This window comes from Polypterus senegalus, chromosome 15, assembly GCF_016835505.1.
Source record: "Polypterus senegalus isolate Bchr_013 chromosome 15, ASM1683550v1, whole genome shotgun sequence".
NCBI classification, from domain to species: domain Eukaryota; kingdom Metazoa; phylum Chordata; class Cladistia; order Polypteriformes; family Polypteridae; genus Polypterus; species Polypterus senegalus.
The window spans coordinates 37637975-37662295 of NC_053168.1; the positions used below are offsets into that span (position 1 = coordinate 37637975).

The window sequence follows — 24321 nt, forward strand, 5'->3', positions numbered from 1 at the left end:
TGAATGATCCTGTTGAATATGAATGGTCTTGCAGAGCAACATGTTTCCATTCTGCGTGAAGTTGTCAAAAACATTTACTGAGGCTTTTCAGATTTTGTAGCAATCTTATGGAAAGTATTATTTAATCAGCACACAATGTTATAAACAGTATCATCGGTCAGACGATCCCAAAACAGGACGGCGATCATGTTGAGAAAGTGCGTGTTTTGATTCCTGATAATCGTCACCTAAGTTGCTGAAAAAGTAGTCCTTAATAAAGGTTTGTCACAATTTTAACTGAAAAACTGCAGCTGCGTTGTATTGCTGAAATATTTCAGCTGTATCTCTTACTAGATTAGCAAAAAGCAAACTGTGCCGCACTCTGTCATGAGATGTTAAATCATTCAAATGCTGATGAAAACTCTCTGAAGCATGGGTGTATCACCGAAGCGGACTTGTTTTTGTTCCCGTGGTTGAAATCCACCCAGAAAGGTCGCCGATTTCAAACGATGGGAAACTCGCAACGGGACCTACCTACATGCCATTCCACAAAAGATGTTCCAGGATGCATTCCAGAAATGAAAAAAAAAAATTTGGGAGCAACTTATAAATAAGATGGGGGAATTGTGAGAGACAAATCTGTTTAGGTTATACGCATATTTATAAATATATATTTTTTAAGTTTGGTTTCTTTTTGGACAGGCCTGGTATATAAAGAATGTTTATATATTTTTTCAGCTGTTCTGAGGAGGTGTGGTAGTACGAATTTCATGGATTCCTTCACGCTGATCCCATTGCAGTTCTTTGTGCACAAATCGCTTATTTGTTAAATTAATTAAAAACCAAAACCCTCCATCTCTACTCTTCTCTCGGGCGTTTCTCTTCGGCATTGAGGTGGTACGTGGTGGTGGTAGAGGTTTAATACGATCATGTGATTAAACAGGCGCCCTGAGGACGTCATATGAGCCAATCATGTCACGACTTTCTCGCGCCTTCAGTGTTGCGCTTGCTCGCTCTTCAAGCCTGACGCCACATACCAGAGAGAATGGGAGAGAGAATGAGGATCATCCCAAAAGTTCATAATGGCCAGTTGTTCGCCGCTGGTAATGTATGGTAACGATTGTATGTTATGGAAATACCGATAAAGTAATTAAAACAATTATTTTTTTTACTCCCGAGTCATGACCCTACAAATTTGTCGGGGCCCATAGGCGACAGCCTAGGGTAGTCTATTCGTTATTCCCCCCATATGTGTGCCAATTACCAACCATACATGCCCTGCATATATTATTCCCACTATTCTTTTACCACCAATTGTTTTTGCACAGTTCCAGAGGTGTGCTTATTTAATGCTTTGGTCATACATAACAATTTTTTTGCTCATGTTTAGCACAGTAGTAGTTTCTGTTTTCTTTCCCAGACATTCTTGCTGATTATGTGCTGAATTGCAGGTTTTTAAATCAGTTTCAGCTAGATGGAGGTAGCCATAGGATCTCTACCTTTGACGGTTGTGTTGTTTGAGCTTTTCCTCTCTCCTTTTGGCAGTTGTGGTTCTGACCGTTTTCTCTAAAAAACAAACCATGTACTGTATTCAAAATATTTATGGGTATGTGCCAAGCTTTCTCATGGGAATTAATTCATGCTCAGTTTCAATTTCCAAAAGTGTATAAATGATCAGTGAAGTTGGGGGTAGTAAAATATTGAAAGGGGTTAAGAGGGTCAAGAATGAAAGAGAGAAACTCGTGCCGTTAAGCACAGAGCACTTCTGGCTTCTGGAGTGGGTTAGGCAGCTTATTCACTGTCTCCTATGGCTGTGTGTGTGTGGCTTGAAACGGGAAATACATGCGCACCAGAGTAGGAGAGTGGCAGGACTAGCAGATGACTAGCAGATTGGGGAATCCTGACTGGGACAGATGGATTTACTGTTTTGACCAGTAAAAAACAACAGGTAGCCGGGAAGCTGACTAACAGGTCTACCCCTTTACAGAATATGACAGTTTTAGAGGTCAGTTAACAGAATTCACATTTCATAGCCCTGGGACTTCCCTGACATTTGCTTGTCAATTTGCTCTTTAATATTTGTTGTTTTCTCTTTATATTTCCCTTACATTCATTTTGATTTCAGTAAACAACATTAATTTTGATACTTTGGACTCTTCATTTCATGACGGAGAAATCACTAAGTTATGCTCCTGATCATGTTGTAAATCTTATGACTATTTCATGGCTTTGACTGCAGAATCAAAGGGAATTAAATCAGCTAAGGAAAAAATGTCTTCATGCGTACTGACATCTTCTCCATATGGTACTTTTCTGTGCTTATAGGTAAAAAGGACTGTTTATTGAGAGTAGTCCCAGCTAGGAAAGTTAGCAGATGAACAGGCTGTGCATGCAACATGTTTACAGATTTGGTTTTGTTTGTGGTAGCACTAGACTTTTTTTTAAACAAGAGTGTTAAAGAGAATGAATGCTGGCTAACCCATCAGAAAACACTGTTTCCGTTCAGTAACATCTCAGATGAAACAGACAACAACTTGTGCCTGTGTACTGTCCAGACAAATCGATTACAGAAATTTACTTTTAGTTCAGCTTAGTTAACTTAAAGAAAATATGCTATATACAGTACTTTAAAAATACCGCATCCCTGGTCTGGTTTTATAATAACATTAGCCCTAAAATGAGACACCAGTTCTGTGTTTTTAGTGTTATGGGGATAAAACAGTTAATTAATGGAAGCAGGGTCACCTTGCTTCATCTCTGTAGGCTCTGTTTTTTCTCCCCATGTCTCAAAGACTTGTATATTTTCTTGATATGCTCGGTGTTGAGTGTGTGTTTGAAAGTGCCCTGCAATGGCCTGATTGTTTCCGGTCATTCATTATGATTGTGGTCCCCATGACCCTGAATTGGATTAAGCAAGTGAGAAAATGTTATTTTATGTTTTAGGATTTTAAATAATACGGGGCATCTTTTTCCTATTGTACTACAGAAGATGAGCTAGCATTCTTCCAGCTAAGCCAAACAATTTGGCAAATGAGTGTAACAAAGTGCTTCTGAAGTTTACTCCTGGGACGCCACTGTGGCTGCAGGATTTTGTTTCAGTTAGCAAGTTATTTTTCCTCTAATTGATCTCATTGCTTAATTAGCTGGCCTTTTTTCTCTTTTTGTGAATTTAGAAAAGAAAAGTAGGGTGAGATTTGCAATTATGAAACATTTAGATATATTTGTATTTTGCAATAGCCTAAATGCCTATCTCTTTCTTCTTATTTTCCCATTAATACACTCTGTTCCTGAGGTGTTTGCTTACTTGATTGACAATCAACCAAATAACGCTCAGTGCTGAAAGGCTGTGGCTACTTTATTGTCAGTCCTACTAGTGAATGATGTCTTAAATAACTAGAACAGCAGTACAAATGGAAGAAAAATCATAATCTTTATATTATCATGAGTTGGGTGGAACTGATCAGGTTCGTTATTGGATCAGACTACTCTCAGATACCCAGACACTATCCACACAAGCACTGATTATGAGTGATGCTTGCAAAGCCATTCATTCCTTAGTTCTCCACATAAGGATTCATAGGTTTGGTGTGACAAACACCATCCACAAATATAACCTGGACCGAAGGCTGCCTTGTATGTATAGTAATCCTAAAGCTGTCTGACAGGTGGGTGAGCGTTGTAGTGCAGTATACAAAATGTGACACAGGATGGAGAGATGTTAGGAGTATATGTGACAAGTGCAGTTTAATTTAGGGTGTATTTTTAACAGTCTAAATTAAGAGGTATGCATATAGTGTACAATTTTAACATCATTTAGGACATGTCTAATACAGACTGAGGAAAAGTGCATTCTGTACAATTTAGGCTTCTTTTCATTTTCTGAATTGAATTTTGAGGCTCTGCTCCCAAAGCTGTGTTATTATAGAAACACTGGTATAATCCCGAGATATTTGTGTTATCAGTGTTTCTAGTACAGTCTATAATAGCTACGTCAGATAGATTGAAGAAATTATTTTGCTGCAGTACCAACACAAAGCATAAAACACAGTATATTAAAAAGTACAAACTCCTTCCATCAGTGCACGACCCAGAACTGTACACAATGTGTTAATACAAATATAAGAAATATCATGTCTACGCCAGGATGCCTGCTTGAATTATTGGCACAGTTTGAGGAGGTGTTACACAGTGTGATTACTGTTGGATCCTCAGTAGTCAGTTTTAACAAATAGTCGTGTGGTAAATTGATAAGTTCAGATAGTCCAGAACAATACAACAAGTTGTCTTTCTTTTATTCTAGGTCGTCTACAACTCTCATGATTGTGCTTGTACAAGAAGATACTGTTTGTCTTTAGATTTCTAATTGTCCATTCAGAATAAACAGAGTATGTCAGTAGTTTAGTGTCTTACAAATGTAGGCATGATTGGCATTATTGTCATGTGTGCAGAATATAGTGAAATTCTTTTATGCTATTATGTGCTAATCAACATGCGTCATGTCACCACTCCCTGGCACGATGGTTAGTGAGCATTATTACCTTACCCCAAAATGTCTGTCTTCCTTATCTGAAATACCTACCTTACAAATATATATGTAAATAGAACTAAAAACAATAATGGTAAGAAAATTTAAATGAAATATATTTAAGGAACTATGGGCATACTAATTGTTGTTGTTCCTCCTCTTCATCTTTTCCCACTTCTGTGTAGGGTTGATGTTTTATAGATATCGGCATTGATTTTTACAGCCAGATGCCTTTCCTGATGCCATCCATTAATCCAGGCTTGGCCTTATCCGGCTCCAAAATGGAGGCTGAGTTGAGCATGTTAATTGTTAATTATACAATTTGCTTACGTTACTTTTCAAAAGATTTGCTTATAAATGTTTCATTTTTAGTGGATATACCTAAGCAAGTTAAGACACAGAGATATGAGAAAGGCTTGGGTTCTGGGCTAAGATGAACTTTGTATGTTGTTAAGATGGTTTTAGGGTCTTTGAATATGTCTTTCAGTGTTGTGCATGGACTAGTTCAAAAGAGCGCATTCATTGGACAAGCTCATTTTTCTGAGAACGGTGAAATTAACATAACGTATTTGAAAGTGAAGAACTTGAACGTGACATTCTGGATCTGGTTTATTAAACGTTTTACCTTACCTTATAATGTAGGGGTGGAAACAAATCTGAATACGGTATTCAGATAAACACAAATAATGAATTTTTACAAATATTTATTTCGTACAAATTTTTTGCCATTAATTTGTATTCAGAAAAAATAACATAAAATCAAATAGGCACTGTCTGTGTCTGCCTTCTGGTGCTTAAGCTGCACCCCCGTTGACACGAGCACTGCTTTCGCTTTTGGGAAAACGTTGTACTTCGCGAGGACACTTTATATTTTTCCCCGTTGGAAATGCAATATGTGACGTGAATGTTGACCAGTAGTGTAAAAGGTTAGTTCACCTACATGCTGGTCCCACAGTCACCATTTGTGTCATACGGTTGGGAATAGAGCGGCAATTTATATCTATACTTGCATCCATTTCATTTCTTTTTTTGACCGGGAGGATATTAGCATAGGGTGGCGCAGTGGGCAGCGCTGCTGCCTCGCAGTTAGGAGACCTGGGTTCGCTTCCTGGGTCCACCCTGTGTGGAGTTTGCATGTTCTTCCCGTGTCTGTGTGGTTTTCCTCCCACAGTCCAAAGACACGCAGGTTAGGTGCCTTGGCGATTCGAAATTGTCCCTAGTGTGTGCTTGGTGTGTGGGTGTGTTTGTGTGTGAAACCTGGGCTGGCACCCTGCCTGAGGTTTGTTTCCTGCCTTATGCCCTATGTTGCCTGGGATTGGCTCTGGCAGACCCCCATGACCCTGTAGTTAGCATATAGCGGGTTGGATAATGGATGGATGGATGGATATCAGCATATATGGTTATACATGTTTGTTTCTGGGTATAACTAAATAAAGTGTATTTAAATAAAAAAGTCTTCATAATTATTGTAGTTTATTCAAGAACACTGTAATAGCCTAATATAAGGCATACAAAACTGAAAAAAGTAAACTCATGGGTCATTTATTCTCACTCCTTAAACAATACAAAATGAACTAAACATGAACTAGTTCAAAATTGAAATGGTGAACAATGAACGTGAATTTATTCATTTTAGTCTGTGTGAACTGAACTTTGAGCGAGTTCTTGTTAGGTGTGAACTTGCACAACACTGATGTCTTTTGGACATTGGGTGCGTCCTGCTTCCAAGAATGGTGGGACCTTTTTATACTGTTGACCAACCTGGAGTGGTGGAGAGATGAGTTGGCTCAGACTGCGATCACCTTTCTTTCAGCAAGTGGAGGAAACAAACATATGCCTTTCCTGGTCTCTCCTACAAACTACAGACTCATTTGAATCATCAAAATGGATTTTCTTAATTTTTTTTCAGGCAATCAAGATCATGGAAGTTGCTTTGCAAAAATATGGTAGCTACGAAAAATTTGAATATGCATCTGGAGGAAGTCTTCTTACAAAGAGTCGAATATGGTTTCATGTGAAGAAATATATGGAAAAAGAGGAGTGCCTAGGAGAGGTAAATTTATCTATACTATATAAATAGAACACCTAGAGAAATGCATTATCTTATCAACTAAAATAATATTCATATTGTATAAAGTCTGAATTAAGCATGTTCTAATACAATAAAGTATAAATTGCTAAAGGTTTAAGTACCCTTGTGTTGGTGACTGTAACGGCTCGTTGCCTACATAGCAGCTTTGACCTGTTGGCTTTACATCTAAAGGTCCCTTTTTCTTCTTGTATTTGTTTGATTCCCACCAGAAACTAAACACACGTTGTCAGGCTGACTGCCTCAGTATGACAGAACTGCACTAAATGTCTTTGTTCGCTCGCTTTGATCGACTGGTTTTCCTGTTTAGACTGAGATCCTACCTTTCATCAGATGCTTCCAGCTCTGCGTCTTTGATATGCCAAATAAAATATTTGGAAAATGAATGTATGGTATTTATTAGCTTTTAAAAAATTGATATTAAGTACAGTATATTCTAATGTTCTATGCTCCTGGAAGAATATTATTATACGTTTGCAGTTTTATTACAGAAGGAAAAAGATCACTCAGTCTACTCATAAATTACATTTTATACAAATCAAATGATGACTGAAATGGGCTGATAAATTGATTTTATTTCTATTGTAGGAAGATTAATTGTGAATAGAAGTTTTTAATGGTATAAAATAAAACAAACATAGCTACATGCAATTGTACTGTAAGCTAACATTTTATGTAATACATTTCAGAGCAGTCACACCTAACTTGTTAGTCATGTGTGAGAGTACAGACGGCTTAGCTGTTAGCTAAACAACTGAGTGTGATGGATTGAATAATTTCCTCTCGTTTGTCAAGTTTCCGGGTCTTAACACTTGCTGCCTTAGAAAGGCAAAGAGTATAATTACAGACCTCAGCCATCCTGCACTGTCATGTTTTCTCACTCATTCCTTCTAGCAAAAAGTACAAGGCTATTGTCACTTGCATCACAAGGTTCACAGACAGTAATATTACTGAACAGCCAATCATGAACGAATATTGAAACAAAGCAAACACTGAATTCTTTTTATAAATGTATATGTTTGTGTGCATCTTTGTTTGTATTCTATTATTGTCAGCTGTTTGCAGGAGACAGGCAAGTAAGAATTACAATGGACTACGTACACTGTGACACGGCAACAAACATGTACTTGGAGTGCATATTCATATAATAAACCACAATAATACTGAAGCAGCATGAAAGATGAGATACTTTTGATGTCAAATGCCATTGGTCTGCATCTATTCTATAAAAGAATACAATCCACTGTCACTGGTATGCTTAGTGCATCCAAACCCAGCTTCCTTTGAAGTCTGATGATAAGGCTACTATAACAGACATTTGTAACTGCTTTGTCCATGTTAAATGTTGGGTGGCATAACATTTTCTTCAGCTAAACAAACTAAAAACAAAGGTTATACTTTTTGACTCCCCAACTTTTTTAACAGGATCATCAACAGCTTGTATCTGCTAACACTGCACATCAGGTCTCACGTCTAAAACATTTATGTCATTGTTGACCATAGTTGCAAATTTGATTAATAAATGCTGAGTAGAGCCGACCCAAGGCGCAAGTTAACCAAACAGCTACTTAGGGTCCCATGGCCATTGGGGGCCTCTGTCTGCTCAGATTGCTATGGAATATAGGAAAAATAGGGAAGAGAAAGCTGACAAATGACAACTTTGATTGTGCTGAACATTCCAAAGGGGAGCCACTCTGCTCTTTGATTGCCATCATTTCTCTAGCGGGTAACCACTTATCGATAGTAGTCATCCCTCCAAGAAAACAAACCCTCTTTGATTGCACTCATCCTGCAAAGGGCTCGTTTATATTTCATGCTCAGAATGCATATGCGCCCACATCATGGCTGTCACACGTTCCCAGCGTTTATCTAACGCGTTCTCTGAACAGATCAGAAATGAATGTGACGCATGCGCAAGTTGCAGTACCAGTAAAAAGTCAGGGGGCGCAGTGTGATAAAAGTTGGAACGTGACATCAGAGTCTCTGGTTATTCTCTACATGTGACAGAAAGTTGCTATGCGGATCCTACAGGATCGGTGTGCATGCTTCGACGCTTGATGAATGATTCAATGTAGTAAAGCAAAATGGCGACATACAGATGCATTTGTGGTGCTTTTATATTCAAGAGTCGCATATTCCCGATTGTAATGACACAAAACATTTTAAAAGTCTCACATACCATCTTCTGTGTCATCTCTTTTTTCTGGGGCTTCCTCCTGAACCGACTGCAGCGGCAATGAAATGCATTAAAGTATGTATGTTATATGTTACAGATAATTTAGTTTAAATAATGAATACTGTTAATAATCACACACATGGGGGTGACAGGATGGCAGAGCGGTAGCGCTGCTGTCTCGCAGAGAGTCACATTGCTGGTATTCCCTGCCTGGAGTTTTCATGTTTTCCTGCAGGGTTTCCTCCGTGTGCTCCAGTTTCCTTCCAAAGATATGCAGATTTGGTGACACTAAAATGACGGCAGTGTGTATGCGAGTGCTTGTATTCACCTTGTGATGAGCTGATGCCTCGTCCAGGGATTGTTTCTGCCTCGTGCCCAATGCTTGCTAGAATGGACACATTCCTGGATTAATGGATTTAATCATTAAACATCCTTTACAGAGATATTGCAGTAAGGTGTCATCAGAATTTAATGGCTGTTCCAGGCAATTCCCAACACAGCCGAACCTGTTCTCACCATGATGATATCTCGCACTGCCGCCTGGTGGATTCCACCAGAGTTATGTAAAGTACGTGCGTAAGTATAAACAGTAAAACGTTTGCGTAGTAGGAGCGTCCGCTGCAGCATGCGTTGTGTCACATGAAGTATAAACCTGGCCTAAGGGGCCCCCCTTCGGTCATGCCGATTACTCCAAGGACAACCCCACATTCTCCTATTTACACCCCTGGCTGCTTTTGTAAGACCTTATAGTGTAACTTTGTAACAAGGGGCTTACAAGCTTTAGTATAAAATCAGCACTGATGCTGAGGTTAAAAGCTGATTTTTTTCAGTTCAGGGCCATTACTGCAGTGAAGTGTCTTTTAATGATTTGCAAAAGTTTATTATTTCATTTGTTTTGTACACTTAGAGTGCAGCAGTGCCCTATGCTGGCGTGTGACACTCGTCTATGTTTTGTGTACAGTTACAGTAATTTTAAATGCTTCTTCCATAGTTTTGAGCGTCACTAAAAACAGAGATCACATTTCTTCCATGCTGACTTCATTCCATTGGCTCCCTGTGAGTTGCAGGGTGGATTTTAAGATGTTAGTTTATGTCTTTAAAACTTTACTTGGGTCCGCACCATCTTATTGTGATGAGCTCTTTTGCCTCAATTCATCTTCTATGTAGGCTTCCCTGGTCTTCAGCCCAATTTTTGCTATTTGTTCCTTGAAGTTGTTGGGTCTTAGAAGTGACCATGTCTTTTTGGTTGGGTATCCCAGGCTCTGGAACAGCTTGCCCCCTACAATAGCATCTGTCCCCAATGATTGATCATTTTAAGTACCATTCAAATTTTTATTGTCTTGTTTATATGTCATGTTAAAGTGATTAGATTCCAATACTGATGTTTTATTCTCTAATTGTATGCTGTCTTTTATACTTGCATGTTTTGTCTGAGTTTATTTTTATTTTCAATGTCTTCTTGGAATGTCACTAATTGTGTTAAACTCTTTCTTTTTAATGTTGTAAAACGCTTTGGTCAAATGTTAGTTGTTTTAAATGTGTTATATGATTAGAATTTACATCTGAACATTTCTTTTAAATCTTTGGTAGATTGTGGTTCATTTGACAGACGACCTTTTGTCCAGAGCATCAATGACAGTAGTTAATGGTCGTCCAACATTAACCATCAACATGTCCAGTGCACGGGAACACTGGCTGGAGGGCATGCTAAGACATGAAATCGGTATGTGTGTGACACAAATACAAATCATATTTTTAGAGATCTTCTGATATTTTTTTATCTGTTACATTCCCTTGTTATTTGTAGTGAAGGCTTACAGAGATAACAAAGTTTCTCATACAAGGGGCATCAATGGGGACCACCGGGAGGCCAACTCTGAAGAACAGCAAACAACTTTAAAACAAAAAAAAAAATAATGTTACTGGTGTCACATAATTCACGTGTCACTTATCCACTTGTGTGTTCACAGTGTCCAAAACACAAAAAGAGCTTCAGTTTCAAGCACTGCTTGGATTTTCCTGGAAGTATTTATTTAACAATATTTTAGCAAAAAATAGGATTGGGAGGGCGGCATGGTGGTGCAGTGGTAGCGCTGCTGCCTCACAATAAGAAGACTTCGGTTCGCTTCCCGGGTCTTCCCTGCGTGGAGTTTGCATGTTCTCCCTGTGTCTGCGTGGGTTTCCTCCGGGTGCTCCAGTTTCCTCCCACAATCCAAAGACACGCAGATTCGGTGGACTGGCGATTCTAAATTGGCCCTAGTGTGTGCTTGATGTTTGTGTGTGTCCTGCGGTGGGTTGGCACCCTGCCCAGGATTGGTTCCTGCCTTGTGCCCTGTGTTGGCTGGGATTGGCTCCAGCAGACCCCCGTGACCCTGTATTCGGATTCAGCAGGTTGGAATATGGATGGATGGATAGGATTGGGAGACCTAAGCTATTATTGCTGTTTATTTTCTGTCACCCTTTGCACGGCCTGTTATGTTGCCAATTCAGATATGCCAGCCATGGTGTGCGATATGATTTATAAAAATATCACTTCTTTTTTCTTTCACTTTGGAAAAATACTTACCTTTCTTAACACACTACAAAAAATGGCACTTACTGACAGCCAGCCATCCCTGCAGCATCAGGTGCCCAAGCCATAAGGTTCACACCAAGGAACAAGTAGAGATTACACAAGCAGGTAGAGCGATAATACTAAGAAGCTTTATTTTATTTTAGTTTTATCGCTATTTTGCAGTAAAATAAAAATTTAAAGCCCATTGGATATCTGTGTATATGTTACATTAGGAAAAAAAACTCTCCCAGCAATCACTTATCTGAAAGTGCATTTATAATTCAATAAAAGAAATAAACTTTCCACTCTTCACATAGCACTGTAATGGACACTGATCACAGCATAATTTGAATGAGATGCTCATTTCCTTTGTAATTTTTACATCCAGCTAAATACTGAGAGATACGCCCGAACACCACCAGACTGAGACCACGTTTTTATAGAAAGAGCACACGTTTATTTTCACTACACACAGTGCTCCCAGTGCTCCCAGCACCAATCACCCCAAATACGGGCCTTTCTCTCCCTGTCCGTGGGCCGCCTTTTCCTCTCCTCACAGGAGCTTCGTCCTGCTCCCACTCCCGACTCTAGCTCCCTGATTATAGGGAGGCTGCCCCTTTTATTCCCACCCGGATGTGCTCCAGGTGCCTGATGAGTCTTCTAGCAGCACTTCCTGGTGTGGCGGAAGTGCTGCCCTTGCACCCGAAAAGCACTCCGGGCGTCACAGGAGTCCCGGGTGTGGCGGAAGTGAATGTTCCCAGGGCTCCATGAGGCTCGTGGTGCCCCCTGGCGGTGGCCACGGGCCCCAATGGGCTTGAGTCTCCTTGTTCTTTTCCTGTGGCCCCCTCAAGATCCAGGGCGGTTGCCCCCTCGTGGCCTGGGGGACGTATACGCCACCTTCCGGTCCTTCCAGGCGTCCCCCAGCCTCCCGTGACACTGCCTGATGAGTTTTACATGAAATTTACATCAATAAGAAATCAGATCTCCTACATTTCAAAATGACTCTCACTTTAATGACTTCATTTGTAAATGATGTAATTATTTAGCTAAACAAACAAGCCAGATGGACTGAATGGTATTCTCTCAATGGTCACATTTCTTATCTTCTTATTTGGTGCTATGCACAGTTGCTTGCAGCTTTCTAGTTTGATTTACTTAATTATTTCATGTTTAAGTAAAATAATGCTTACTGTAAAGATATTATAGAAGTCTAGATTTCAGATAAAATGCTCCTCTGAAACTGTGTTCTTTGCTCACAGGAACTCACTATGTACGTGGTATTAACAATGCCCTCCAGCCATGGTGCACCTTGAGTGGTCGTAAAAAGCATGGCTTAAAGCCAGTCAACCCCACAGAAGAGGGTCTGGCCAGCATTCACAGTGTACTCTTCCGCAAGGACCCCTTCCTCTGGAGAGCAGCTCTCTTGTACTATACTGTGTACCAGGCCAGCTACATGTCCTTTGCACAACTTTTTCACAACGTTGGCAGATTTGTCAAGGATCCTAATACCCGGTGGGACTACTGTGTCCGTGCCAAGAGGGGACAAAAGGACACTTCTCTGCCAGGTAAACACATACTCTAATTCTGTTAACTGTCTCCTTAATTTGAGTGGCCTTCATGGTATCATAGCTCACATGGCATGTAAATCATATGCCTAGCAAGCAGAAAGCATCAGCTCAATCAAACACACATCATTCTGGTTTACACGAAATATAAAACACACAAAAAGGTGGCACTAATAGAAAAAAAATACACAAAATGGCGATTCACCTAAATAATAGTGAAATAAATGAAATGCATTGGCCAAGAGTGTAGGTTAACTCGAACAAAGGACTCCTGAGCTGGTAGCAGTGCTAGATGCTAGGTTTTGGTAAAGAATGTGAGGCTGGAAAATTAATTCAAACAATGTTTCCCTACATCCATAGGTGGTTTGATATTATAAAACATTACTTTTCTTGTTTTTTCTGCTAAGTTATACATTTTTCAATATTAAGAATTAATGTTTGAAAGTATTTGGAACTAATTATTTTGATGTTGCATTTGCCACCATTTTGTTTTTGGCATCAGCTGCCCTTCTGTGTCTAGCAACACGTTCAATTGCCATTGTGTGGCAAAAGCCAACTAACTGCACATTGTGACCACATCACATGGAAGATACTTGAGGTGGCAATGCGATCATCCTGATGTCCAAAAAACAAACATTGGAGGTGTTTGGAGTTAGTGTTTTCAAAAAGTAAGGCTTTTTGAATGTTCTTTTTGATTTGAACATTTGTTTTGCTTTGTTTTCTGGGTTTTTGGACCGTTGCTTTGTTTACTTCACCTGGTGCAATTTTTAAACTTTTTCCCTGCCTTTACTTCTCACTGATCACAATGATTCTTGTCTTCTTTTAAATAGGAGTACCATGGCCAAGCCACATTCCTGGATTGGGATGGTCATTTTAAAGTCAAGGGAATACACATACAGTTGTGCTTGAAAGTTTGTAAACCCTTTAGAATTTTCTATATTTCTGCATAAATATGACCTAAAACATCATCAGATTTTCACACAAGTCCTAAAAGTAGATAAAGAGAAACCAGTTAAACAAATGAGACAAAAATATTATACTTGGTCATTTATTTATTAAGGAAAATTATCGAATATTACATATTTGTGAGTGGCAAAAGTATGTGAACCTTTGCTTTCAGTATCTGGTGTGACCCTCCTTGCAGCAATAACTGCAACTACACATTTCCAGTAACTTCTGATCATTCCTGCACACCGGCTTGGAGGAATTTTAGCCCATTCCTCCATACAGAACAACTTCAACTCTGGGATGTTTGTGGGTTTCCCCACATTAACTGCTCGCTTCAGGTCCTTCCACAACATTTCAATTGGATTAAGGTCAGGACTTTGACTTGGCCATTCCAAAACATTAACTTTATTCTTCTTTAACCATTCTTTGGTAGAACGACTTGTGAAATTAGGGTCGTCGTCTTGCTGCATGACCCACCTTCTCTTGAGATTCAGTTCATGGACAGATGTCCTGACATTTTCCTTTTGAATTCTCTGATATAATTCAGAATTCATTGTTCCATCAATGAAGGCAAGCCGTCCTGGCCCAGATGCAGCAAAACAGGCCCAAACCATGATACTACCACCACCATGTTTCACAGATGGGATAAGGTTCTTATGCTGGAATGCAGCGTTTTCCTTTCTCCAAACATAATACTTTTCATTTAAACCAAAAAGCTCTATTTTAGTCTCATCCGTCCACAAAACATTCTTCCAATAGCCTTCTGGTTTGTCCACGTGATCTTTAGCAAACTGCAGATGAGCAGCAATGTTGTTTTTTAAGAGTACTGGGTTTCTCCTTGCAGCCTTGTCATGCACACCATTGTTGTTCAGTGTTCTCCTGATGGTAGAGTCATGAACATGAACATTAGCCAATGTGAGAGAGACCTTCAGTTGCTTAGAAGTTACCCTGGGGTCCTTTGTGACCTCGCCGACTATTACACGCCTTGCTCTTGGAGTGATCTTTGTTGGTTGACCATTCCTGAGGAGGGTAACAATGGTCTTGAATTTCTTGAATTTCCTCCATTTGTAAGCAATCTGTCTGACTGTGGATTGGTGGAGTCCAAACTCTTTAACAAACTTACTGCTAATCCTAGAGGTTCACGTACTTTTGACACTCACAAATATGGAATATTCGATCATTTTCCTTAATAAATGACCAAGTATCGGAGGTGCCAGGAGTTGGTGGGCGTAGCTCCTTCCTGCGTGCGCCATAGGTGTCTTACTTGTCGGCGGCTCAGTGAATCCACGCCCCTTCCGGCGTGCTTTCCATGGTTGTCTTGCCTTAGTGAATTATATATATAGATTCTAAAGGGTTCACAAACTTTCAAGCACAACTGTACTGCTGCTTTGGTGTTTTTTTCCCAAATTTAGCGCCTTTAGCCAGAGTTGGCAACTCTTTTCAAGTTTTAATGGTGTGTGAAAGTCAAAGACACATTTCGATCATTGTAGCCTTGAGGTCAACGATTGCCCGTCACCAAATATGTGTTTTTTCCTCAGTTATGATGAATTGGGGCGGAGTGGTGGCTCTGAGGCTAAGGATCTGCGCTGGTATCCAGAAGGTTGTTGGTTCAAATCCCCGACACTGTCAAAAGAGATCTTGCTCTGCTGGGCCCTTGAGCAAGGCCCTTAACCTGTAATTGCTCCAGGTGTGCTGTACAATCTCTGACCCCAAAGGGTATGTGAAAACTAACAAATTCCTAATACGAGAAATTGTATAAGGTGAAATAAAGAACAAATAAAAATAAATAAAAATTTAAAAAAACCTCTAAGAGAACAAACAGCGTTGGACATACAGTATTGTAGCTCGCTCCTGGCATCATGTGTGCCTGGCAAAACACATCAAAAAAATGGGGGAACACAAAATTGCCAAGAATATGGTGGATGAAGGCCTTCTTGAGAGACCACCATATCCAGAAGCATATCTGAAAATAAGGTGATGTCGAGACGTACATCTGTTTTATTTGTAGTAAAGACTGGAGCAAATGTTACTCCATACCTCAGCGATGAATTCCTGCTAAGGAGTGAAGCATCTCAATTGAATTCTGCTGGAAACCTTGAAGACTAAAGAGGAGTCCAGCAGACTGTAAAATACCATTTATAAAATATTAACGGCCTGAAAATGAAAATGCATTTAATAGTGCATAGTATTGTCCCAGCATACATACCAACAGAGTAAATCACACTCACTACTAAAAATCTAAGTTAAAAGAAATTTGCACAAAAGTGTGAAGTAGTCACTGACTAACACCTGGGTGATAAGAACCATGCCAAAGACACTTGTAAACGTTTCTCTCTCAACTTTGCTGTTTCATTTATGTCTTTTGGAGCTTTTTTGTTTAGAATTAAAGGTTCTGGTGGTTGTGATGCGGAGCTGGATTAAGGGGGTTTCAGAATCAGAACACTGTGTTATCACTGTTGTTATTAACTATTTAATAAAAATACAGTATACCTTGGCAGTGACATTCATGTCTCTGGTGACTCTTCCTGTGAAGTCAGTAGACGGATTGGGAGAACATGGGGGGTCATGGGGTCGCTGGAAAAGGGTGTGTGACTCTCCTGATATCTCTGCAAAAGGACGAAGGTCCAAGTGTTTACAGTCCTGGTGCTTCCTGTCTTGCTATATGGTTGAGAGACATGGACGCTATCCAGTGACTTGAGACGAAGACTGGACTTTAGTACTGTGTCTCTTCAGAGAATCCTTGGGTACCGCTAGTTAGACTTTGTATCGAATGAGCAGTTGCTCATGGAGTCCCGAATGAGGCACATTACCTGCATTGTGAGGGAGCGTCAGTAACGGCACTACAGCCATGTAAACGTTTCTCCGAGGGTGATCCGGCTCGTAACATTGTCATTGTTGGGGACCCAAGTGGCTGGACCAGGCCAAGGGGTCGCCCACGTAACACCTGGCTGTGGCAGATAGAGGGTCATTTCCAGAGGGTGGGATTGGACCGCGTGTCTGCCTGGGGGGATTTCCAACCTGGATCCCAAGTTGTTTCGCTGTGTGGTGGGTGCAGCAGTGTACTGTACCAGTGGATGCTCCCCGACTTGACTTGACTTGACAGTATATTTAATGCAACAAAAACAAAATGTTTGGCTTTTTTAGCCTTTCATTTCCTTTTTGCTTCTTCCTGCTGTTTACCTTTCAATTAAGGATTTTCACATTCTTTAAAGGCGGGCAGCACGGTGGCACAGTGGTAGCGCTGCTGCATCACAATAAGGAGATCTGGGTCCGCTTCCCGAGTCCTCCTTCCGTGGAATTTGCATGTTCTCCCAATGTTTGCGTGGTTTTCCTCCCACAGTTCAAAGACATGCAGGTTAGGTGCATTGGCGATACTAAATTGTCCCTAGTGTGTGTGTGCCCTGCGGTGGGCTGGCACCCTGCCTGGTGTTTGTTCCTGCCTTGCGCCCTGTGTTGGCTGGGATTGGCTCCAGCAGACCCCCGTGACCCTGTGTTAGGATATAGCAGGTTGGTGGACAATGACTGACTGACTGATATTCTTTAAAGGAAGAGATTTCAGATGCCAACGTGGACCAAGTAGTTTATTTTAACAGAGTCCCCAGAGCTGGTAGTACACTAAGGTAATGCACTGTTCAGCCAAAATTAAAATTCTTTTTCCAGGAAAGATACCATTTATAACAAAGAGAAGCACCTTGACTGGGTAAACTGGGTGTTATCTACGTTTGTATATCAAAGAGTTAAATTTGATCTCTGTTGTATGAGACAGCTCTCCATCTCTGAACAGAGATAAGCAGGACCTAACAGATGATTTCCTTTTCTACTTTTGTATATCAGAGAATTAAATCCTACTTGCTGTCATACAGAACCTGAAGCCATTTTATTCCTTTACTCTTCCACAATATTAATAAACATCTTTTATTTTTATTGCAGCTTTTTATTGAAGCATGAGGAATTTTACAAGTACAGAAGTATAGTACAAATCTTAGCACAACTTTTTACAACTAGAGATTAAGCAATCTGCTCAGGATCACACAGTGATGGTGGCTGAACCGACAACCTTGCTATATAAAGTCCTGTGCTTTACCCACTGGAGCACACTGTCTGTCCGTCTGTTTGTCTTTGCACTGTCCAGTCTGTTAATATATGTTTGTCTAGTTGGATTTGTGTTTGTGTTTCCATACTTGACAGTCTGAATATATCCATGCAGTAATACAATGGGTACACAGTCATGTTGGAACGGAACAAGCTTTTTAATAGGAAATAGAAGTAGCAGCGTTCACATAGCAGATTAGATAAAGGATAGCAACGGTACCACAGTGTGTTCTGCTTTCTGTCTTCTGGATGTATGAAAACCTCCAAACGTAGAGCTGGTTAGCTGGATAAGACTCGATACACATTATATCTTGCATGGACTGGGCTGTTAGACCCCAGGACTTTGTTATACCTCCCTTAAGATTTTTAATGTGTCTGGGATGGTCCATAAAATTGTGTCACACTACATGACATTTCCAGAGATTTTCAGTTGCAGACTTCATTTTCACAGTCTTAGTGAGTCTGGGGCAGTCATGTTTGTTTAATATCTCCAGCAACTCAGTCCAGCCAGTCAACAACATGTCCTGATGAAATCAAATGAGTTTAATTTTGTCATAAGTGGTATAAGTGGGCTCTGTGTGTGCAAGAGCAGACAAGTAGTGATCGCTCATCCAGAAATATATTGCATAAAAATAAGCCATGAAGAATAAGGAACGTGAGGGTTTATGTGACCGGTACCTGCTGAAGTGCTCCAAATGTAAATATAAATGAAAAATAATTTGTTTTCTTTGTTTTTCAGGCTGTTTCAGTAAGGATCAAGTGTATTTGGATGGCATTCTTAAAATACTAAGATACAGGGAAACAATTGACTTTCAACTTCTGACTGCTCTTGGAAAGGTAAATCATGAAATATAATAGGTAATTAAACAATGTGCTTCAAAAATGGTGATGCTTATGGCAATTTATTATTTGGAATTTACCATTATTATTACTTCTTTAGTAATCTGTAGTAATCACACTTGGAGCCCTCTATGGAAGACAGGGATGATGAAAAAGTGGAAACAGGCTGCAGAGAAGAGTCTTTAATGGGCAGACTAGGTGGGATACTGGCCTGTTTTCAACTCTAGATAGATAGATAGATAGATACTTTATTAATCCCAAGGGGAAATTCACATAATCCAGCAGCAGCATACTGATAAAAAACAATATTAAATTAAAGACTGATAAAGATGCAGGTAAAACAGACAATAACTTTGAATAATATTAACGTTTACCACCCCCGCTGGAACTGAAGAGTCGCATAGTGTGGGGGAGGAACGGTCTCCTCAGTCTGTCAGTGGAGCAGGACGGTGACAGCAGTCTGTCACTGAAGCTGCTCCTCTGTCTGGAGATGATCCTGTTCAGTGGATGCAGTGGATTCTCCATGATTGACAGGAGTCTGCTCAGCGCCCGTCGCTCTGCCACGGATGTTAAACTGTCCGGGTCCGTGCCTATAATAGAGCCTGCCTTCCTCACCAGTTTGTCCAGGTGTGAGGCGTCCCTCTTCTTTATGCTGCCTCCCCAGCACACCACCGCATAGAAGAGGGCGCGCCACAACCGTCTGATAGAACATCTGCAGCATCTTATTGCAGATGTTGAAAGACGCCAGCCTTCTAAGGAAGTATAGTCAGCTCTGTTCTCTCACAGAGCATCAGTATTGGCAGTCCAGTCCAGTTTATCATCCAGCTGCACTCCCAGGTATTTATAGGTCTGTACCCTCTGCACACAATCTCCTCTGATGATCACGGGGTCCATGAGGGGCCTGGGCCTCCTAAAATCCACCACCAGCTCTTTGGTTTTGCTGGGTTTCAGTTGTAGGTGGTTTGAGCCGCACCATTTAACAAAGTCCTTTATTAGGTTCCTATACTCCTCCTCCTGCCCACTCCTGATGCAGCCCACGATAACAGTGTCGTCAGCGAACTTTTGCACGTGGCAGAACTCCTAGTCGTATTGGAAGTCCGATGTATATAGGCTGAACAGGACCGGAGAAATTACAGTCTCCTGCGGTGCTCCTGTGTTGCTGACCACAATGTCAGACCTGCAATTCCCGAGACGCACATACTGAGGTCTGTCTGTAAGATAGTGAATATACACTCACCTAAAGGATTATTAGGAACACCTGTTCAATTTCTCATTAATGCAATTACCTAATCAACCAATCACATGGCAGTTGCTTCAATGCATTTAGGGGTATGGTCCTGGTCAAGACAATCTCCTGAACTCCAAACTGAATGTCAGAATGGGAAAGAAAGGTGATTTAAGCAATTTTGAGCATGGCATGGTTGCTGGTGTCAGACGGGCCGGTCTGAGTATTTCACAATCTGCTCAGTTACTGGGATTTTCACTCACAACCATTTCTAGGGTTTACAAAGAATGGTGTGAAAAGGGAAAAACGGCAGTCCTGTGGGCGAAAATGCCTTGTTGATGCTAGAGGTCAGAGGAGAATGGGCCGACTGATTCAAGCTGATAGAAGAACAACTTTGACTGAAATAACCACTCGTTACAACCGAGGTATGCAGCAAAGCATTTGTGAAGCCACAACACGCACAACCTTGAGGCGGATGGGCTACAACAGCAGAAGACCCCACCGGGTACCACTCATCTCCACTACAAATAGGAAAAAGAGGCTACAATTTGCACGAGCTCACCAAAATTGGACAGTTGAAGACTGGAAAAATGTTGCCTGGTCTGATGAGTCTCGATTTCTTTTGAGACATTCAAATGGTAGAGTCAGAATTTGGCGTAAACAGAATGAGAACATGGATCCATCATGCCTTGTTACCACTGTGCAGGCTGGTGGTGGTGGTGTAATGGTGTGGGGGATGTTTTCTTGGCACACTTTAGGCCCCTTAGTGCCAGTTGGGCATTGTTTAAATGCCACGGGCTACCTGAGCATTGTTTCTGACCATGTCCATCCCTTCATGACCACCATGTACCCATCCTCTGATGGCTACTTCCAGCAGGATAATGCACCATGTCACAAATCTCGAATCATTTCAAATTGGTTTCTTGAACATGACAATGAGTTCACTGTACTAAAATGGCCCCCACAGTCACCAGATCTCAACCCAATAGAGCATCTTTGGGATGTGGTGGAACGGGAGTTTCGTGCCCTGGATGTGCATCCCACAAATCTCCATCAACTGCAAGATGCTATCCTATCAATATGGGCCAACATTTCTAAAGAATGCTTTCAGCACCTTGTTGAATCAATGCCACGTAGAATTAAGGCAGTTCTGAAGGCGTAAGGGGGTCAAACACCGTATTAGTACGGTGTTCCTAATAATCCTTTAGGTGAGTGTACAGTATCTCTAGGAGGCATAGTGACACACTAGTTAACACTTTTGCCTCACCATCCAGGTCACATTTTTGGCCCCAGTAATCGGTCAACATAGTTGGCAGATGTTTCCCTAGCTGTCAGGGACACTTAAAGACCATTGAGCTCTTATAATCTCTTCAAAACTACCGTAGTTCGGTTTCTCCTTCCCCACTGACTTCAGTTCATTTCACTGAGATTGGCAAAATTCCCGAACGTTTCAGCAATCTTGCTGAAGTTGAGGTGAAGTGAATTGAGTGAGATTTGCTCATTCCTAGATGCAGTAGTACACGGATGAACCACTGATCTTGCTTTTCTGTGATTGTATTTAAAGGTCTCTTATGAAGATGTGGACCGCTTGAAGGGACTTGCCATAATGAACAATGTACGGATACCTCATTTTCTTCAGGATCAAGCCCGCTACAAAGAGCAGCTGAACAAAATTATGGAAGTTAATCATCTAACGGATGCTGAACTTCAGACTCTTCTGTAGTGATGACTCTGTTTACATTGATTGCTCTTCCATTTTCTTTTTTTCTCATACAGTTACTTTGAATAGCATGGATGAAACAAAGGCAGAGCATAGACACACACTTCTGATATCTGATTAAAGGCAGGGATGGAGCTTGAATTTATTTACTTCTCTGAGTAATATCGTGTGGCTTATGGGTGGTTTGTGGGTGTAATATACATTTATTTTTTTATAACAAGTCCCTGCTACCTTGGCCACTGGGTCAACGCCTGGAGTCAAGTCTGTGACTTCTTCCTGATTAGTCCAACTGTTAGGTAGAAAAACAAGTGTTGTAACGTGTCCTCCTAAACTAAAGGAAGGCCCCTGGAGCTCAGGAAGCCACCATCATCCCTGTGCAGTGGGGATGGTGAGGTCAGCAGGCTGATTCTTTAACTTGGCAGCAATACGTACCTTTACAAATCTTAGAGTCCCACAGTTTACAAAGCGTGTAAGTGAGCCGTCCAGAGGAAATATCATAAAGTGAAGTCAGTGGTGGCCATAAGACGACTGTGTGCAGTGGCTCACTGGTGGTCCTGCCAAAAAACAAAACTGCTCTGAGAACCGACGCAATCAGTGAAGTGTTAAGCTGACTTTAGTATCCTCATTTACTGTGGTTGTGATCACACAAACATTTGCCAAAAAAAGTTGTTTTAATATGAAATGCACTTTCATTCTCAAGCCAAACATGCCATCCAGTGAAGATATTCATTTTGACCTCTTTTAACGGAATAAATTCTCTGGAACGTTTCCTTGAATGTGACTCTCTTAGTATCAACTGCACTTAGCGTACATGCTGTTTCCTTTTAAGGAAAATCTCACTGCTCGAATAAGTGCGAGCTGATGTGTACGACAGGAATCTGAAACTAAACTACAATTCGTTGGTTTTGTCTTTTGTGCTGTTTAACAGCTGAGCAACAGGACAAAAATTTTCAAGATGATTTCAGGTTGTGGAAGGTCAGGAGTAGGATTCCATCACTGAAAACCTCAGGTATGCTATTGAGTACCGGGAAAGAGTAAACAGCTGATTGTTTTTTGATAGTTATGAATATTTTTGTTGAGTGGGAATTTGCCTTAGACAAAGAATCTTTGTTTCATTTGACCCTACTTTTAATATATTTTAAAATAAATCTGGTTTTATGTTGGAGTTTGTCATGATTATTTAAAATACTCGGTTGACATTGAAGTAAGAACGTAGCTGTACTCTGTAAATATGACAATAATGACTCTATAGAGTGGCAGACAGCCGGGACCCATGCCTGGCTGGGTCACCCCTTCACTCTATATTCAGGGGGAGCAGCCCTGGACGGTGCAATACCTTCCCCTGGATGCTAGATGGCCACCCCCCTGGGTTGGAGAGGTGCCTCGGTCTCCCGCAGGGCTCCATGGGAATTGGAGTTTGGTGCAGCCCTGTTGGGTCCCGCAGGCGCCGCCAGGGGGAGCTGCAGCTGGGACTCCCGAGCCCGTATAGGCAGCGTATTCACCACACCTGGAAGTACAATCAAGCACCTGGAGCACTTCTGGGTGCCGTATAAAAGAGCCAGCAGCGAGAGTCAGGATGAGATTGCCTGAGAGGAGTGGTGGAGGAAGAAAAAAAACTTTGCGGTGTGTTTTATTTGGTGTTTGTGCACATGGGACTGTGTTGTGCCTGTGGGGATTAATGGGGAAGACGTGCCCCACCGGTGAAGAAAAATAAAAAGTTTATTTATTTTACATGTGCCTCCGTGTCCATCTGTGTCGGGTCAGGCACCCATATAGCGCCTTTGTTACAAGAGCTATATAGGATCTGATGATTAAAAAACAAAAAAAAACCTTTACCCTTTTCATTACCAGGTGTCTCTGCCCATATCTGGATCATTCTGGGACCCTGAGCGAGCCAACAATCTGTGGACCACCTGTTCAAAGAAAAAACAACTGTGGTGTAGGCCCTTTTGAAACTTTCTGCTCTTTGTCTCTGTACAGGTAAAGCGCTGAGGCTCGGTGTTCACCTTTTAAAGTTGTTTTAGGTGCTAAGATGTTATATTAAATGCACACAGCGGTCTTCATTCAGTCCATATATTGAGATTCGCGAGGCTCCCCTTTTCATGCATTACTAAGAAGACTCTTCACATAGCACAAGTCAAAGCTGACATGTCTTACTCTTGGCACATCTGCCTCCTGTAATAGGCAGGTCTGTAAAGCTAATAGTGGCAAGTGGTCCGCTTGCAATGGGCAAATAAAAATGGCTGAAATGTATGAATTGCAGCAGCTTAGTAATAAGGAGAAGCTGCAGCTTACTGAGGTGGCAATGCACAGCCTCATCCTTTGTAATATGGATTGTATGTGACCTTATTGGTTCTTTTGAGCATTTCTACATTGTTAGATTTAAATGCATTTGGTATATTACACTATTTATGACACATCTCCAAAAAGATCACAACCTAACGATTCTAAAAGCAGTGTCGGGAGCAAAAACGGTGATAAGGGAGAGAAAGCATGGCTTCTTTTTGTTGTTTATTGCATTGTCTTGAAGTTACAGTTTGGCGTTTCTCTTTTTCATTTCATGTATCCTACACTTTTACCTCAAGTCAAGCAGACTTCACGTTCTGCC

General features: G+C 41.0%; 1 protein-coding gene across 1 annotated transcript in view; it reads left to right on the forward strand.

Annotated features, from left to right (window-relative positions):
• si:dkey-222b8.4 (uncharacterized protein KIAA0895) overlaps positions 1–22875 on the forward strand; it is a 33412-nt gene extending 10537 nt beyond the window's left edge. Inside the window, exons 3-7 of the mRNA XM_039737282.1 lie at positions 6414–6557; positions 10360–10492; positions 12583–12888; positions 18668–18765; positions 21558–22875. Coding sequence (XP_039593216.1) covers positions 6414–6557; positions 10360–10492; positions 12583–12888; positions 18668–18765; positions 21558–21716 — 840 coding nt within the window. The 3' untranslated portion in view covers positions 21717–22875. The remainder of the gene's footprint in view (positions 1–6413; positions 6558–10359; positions 10493–12582; positions 12889–18667; positions 18766–21557) is intronic.
• The last annotated feature ends 1446 nt before the right edge of the window (positions 22876–24321 follow it).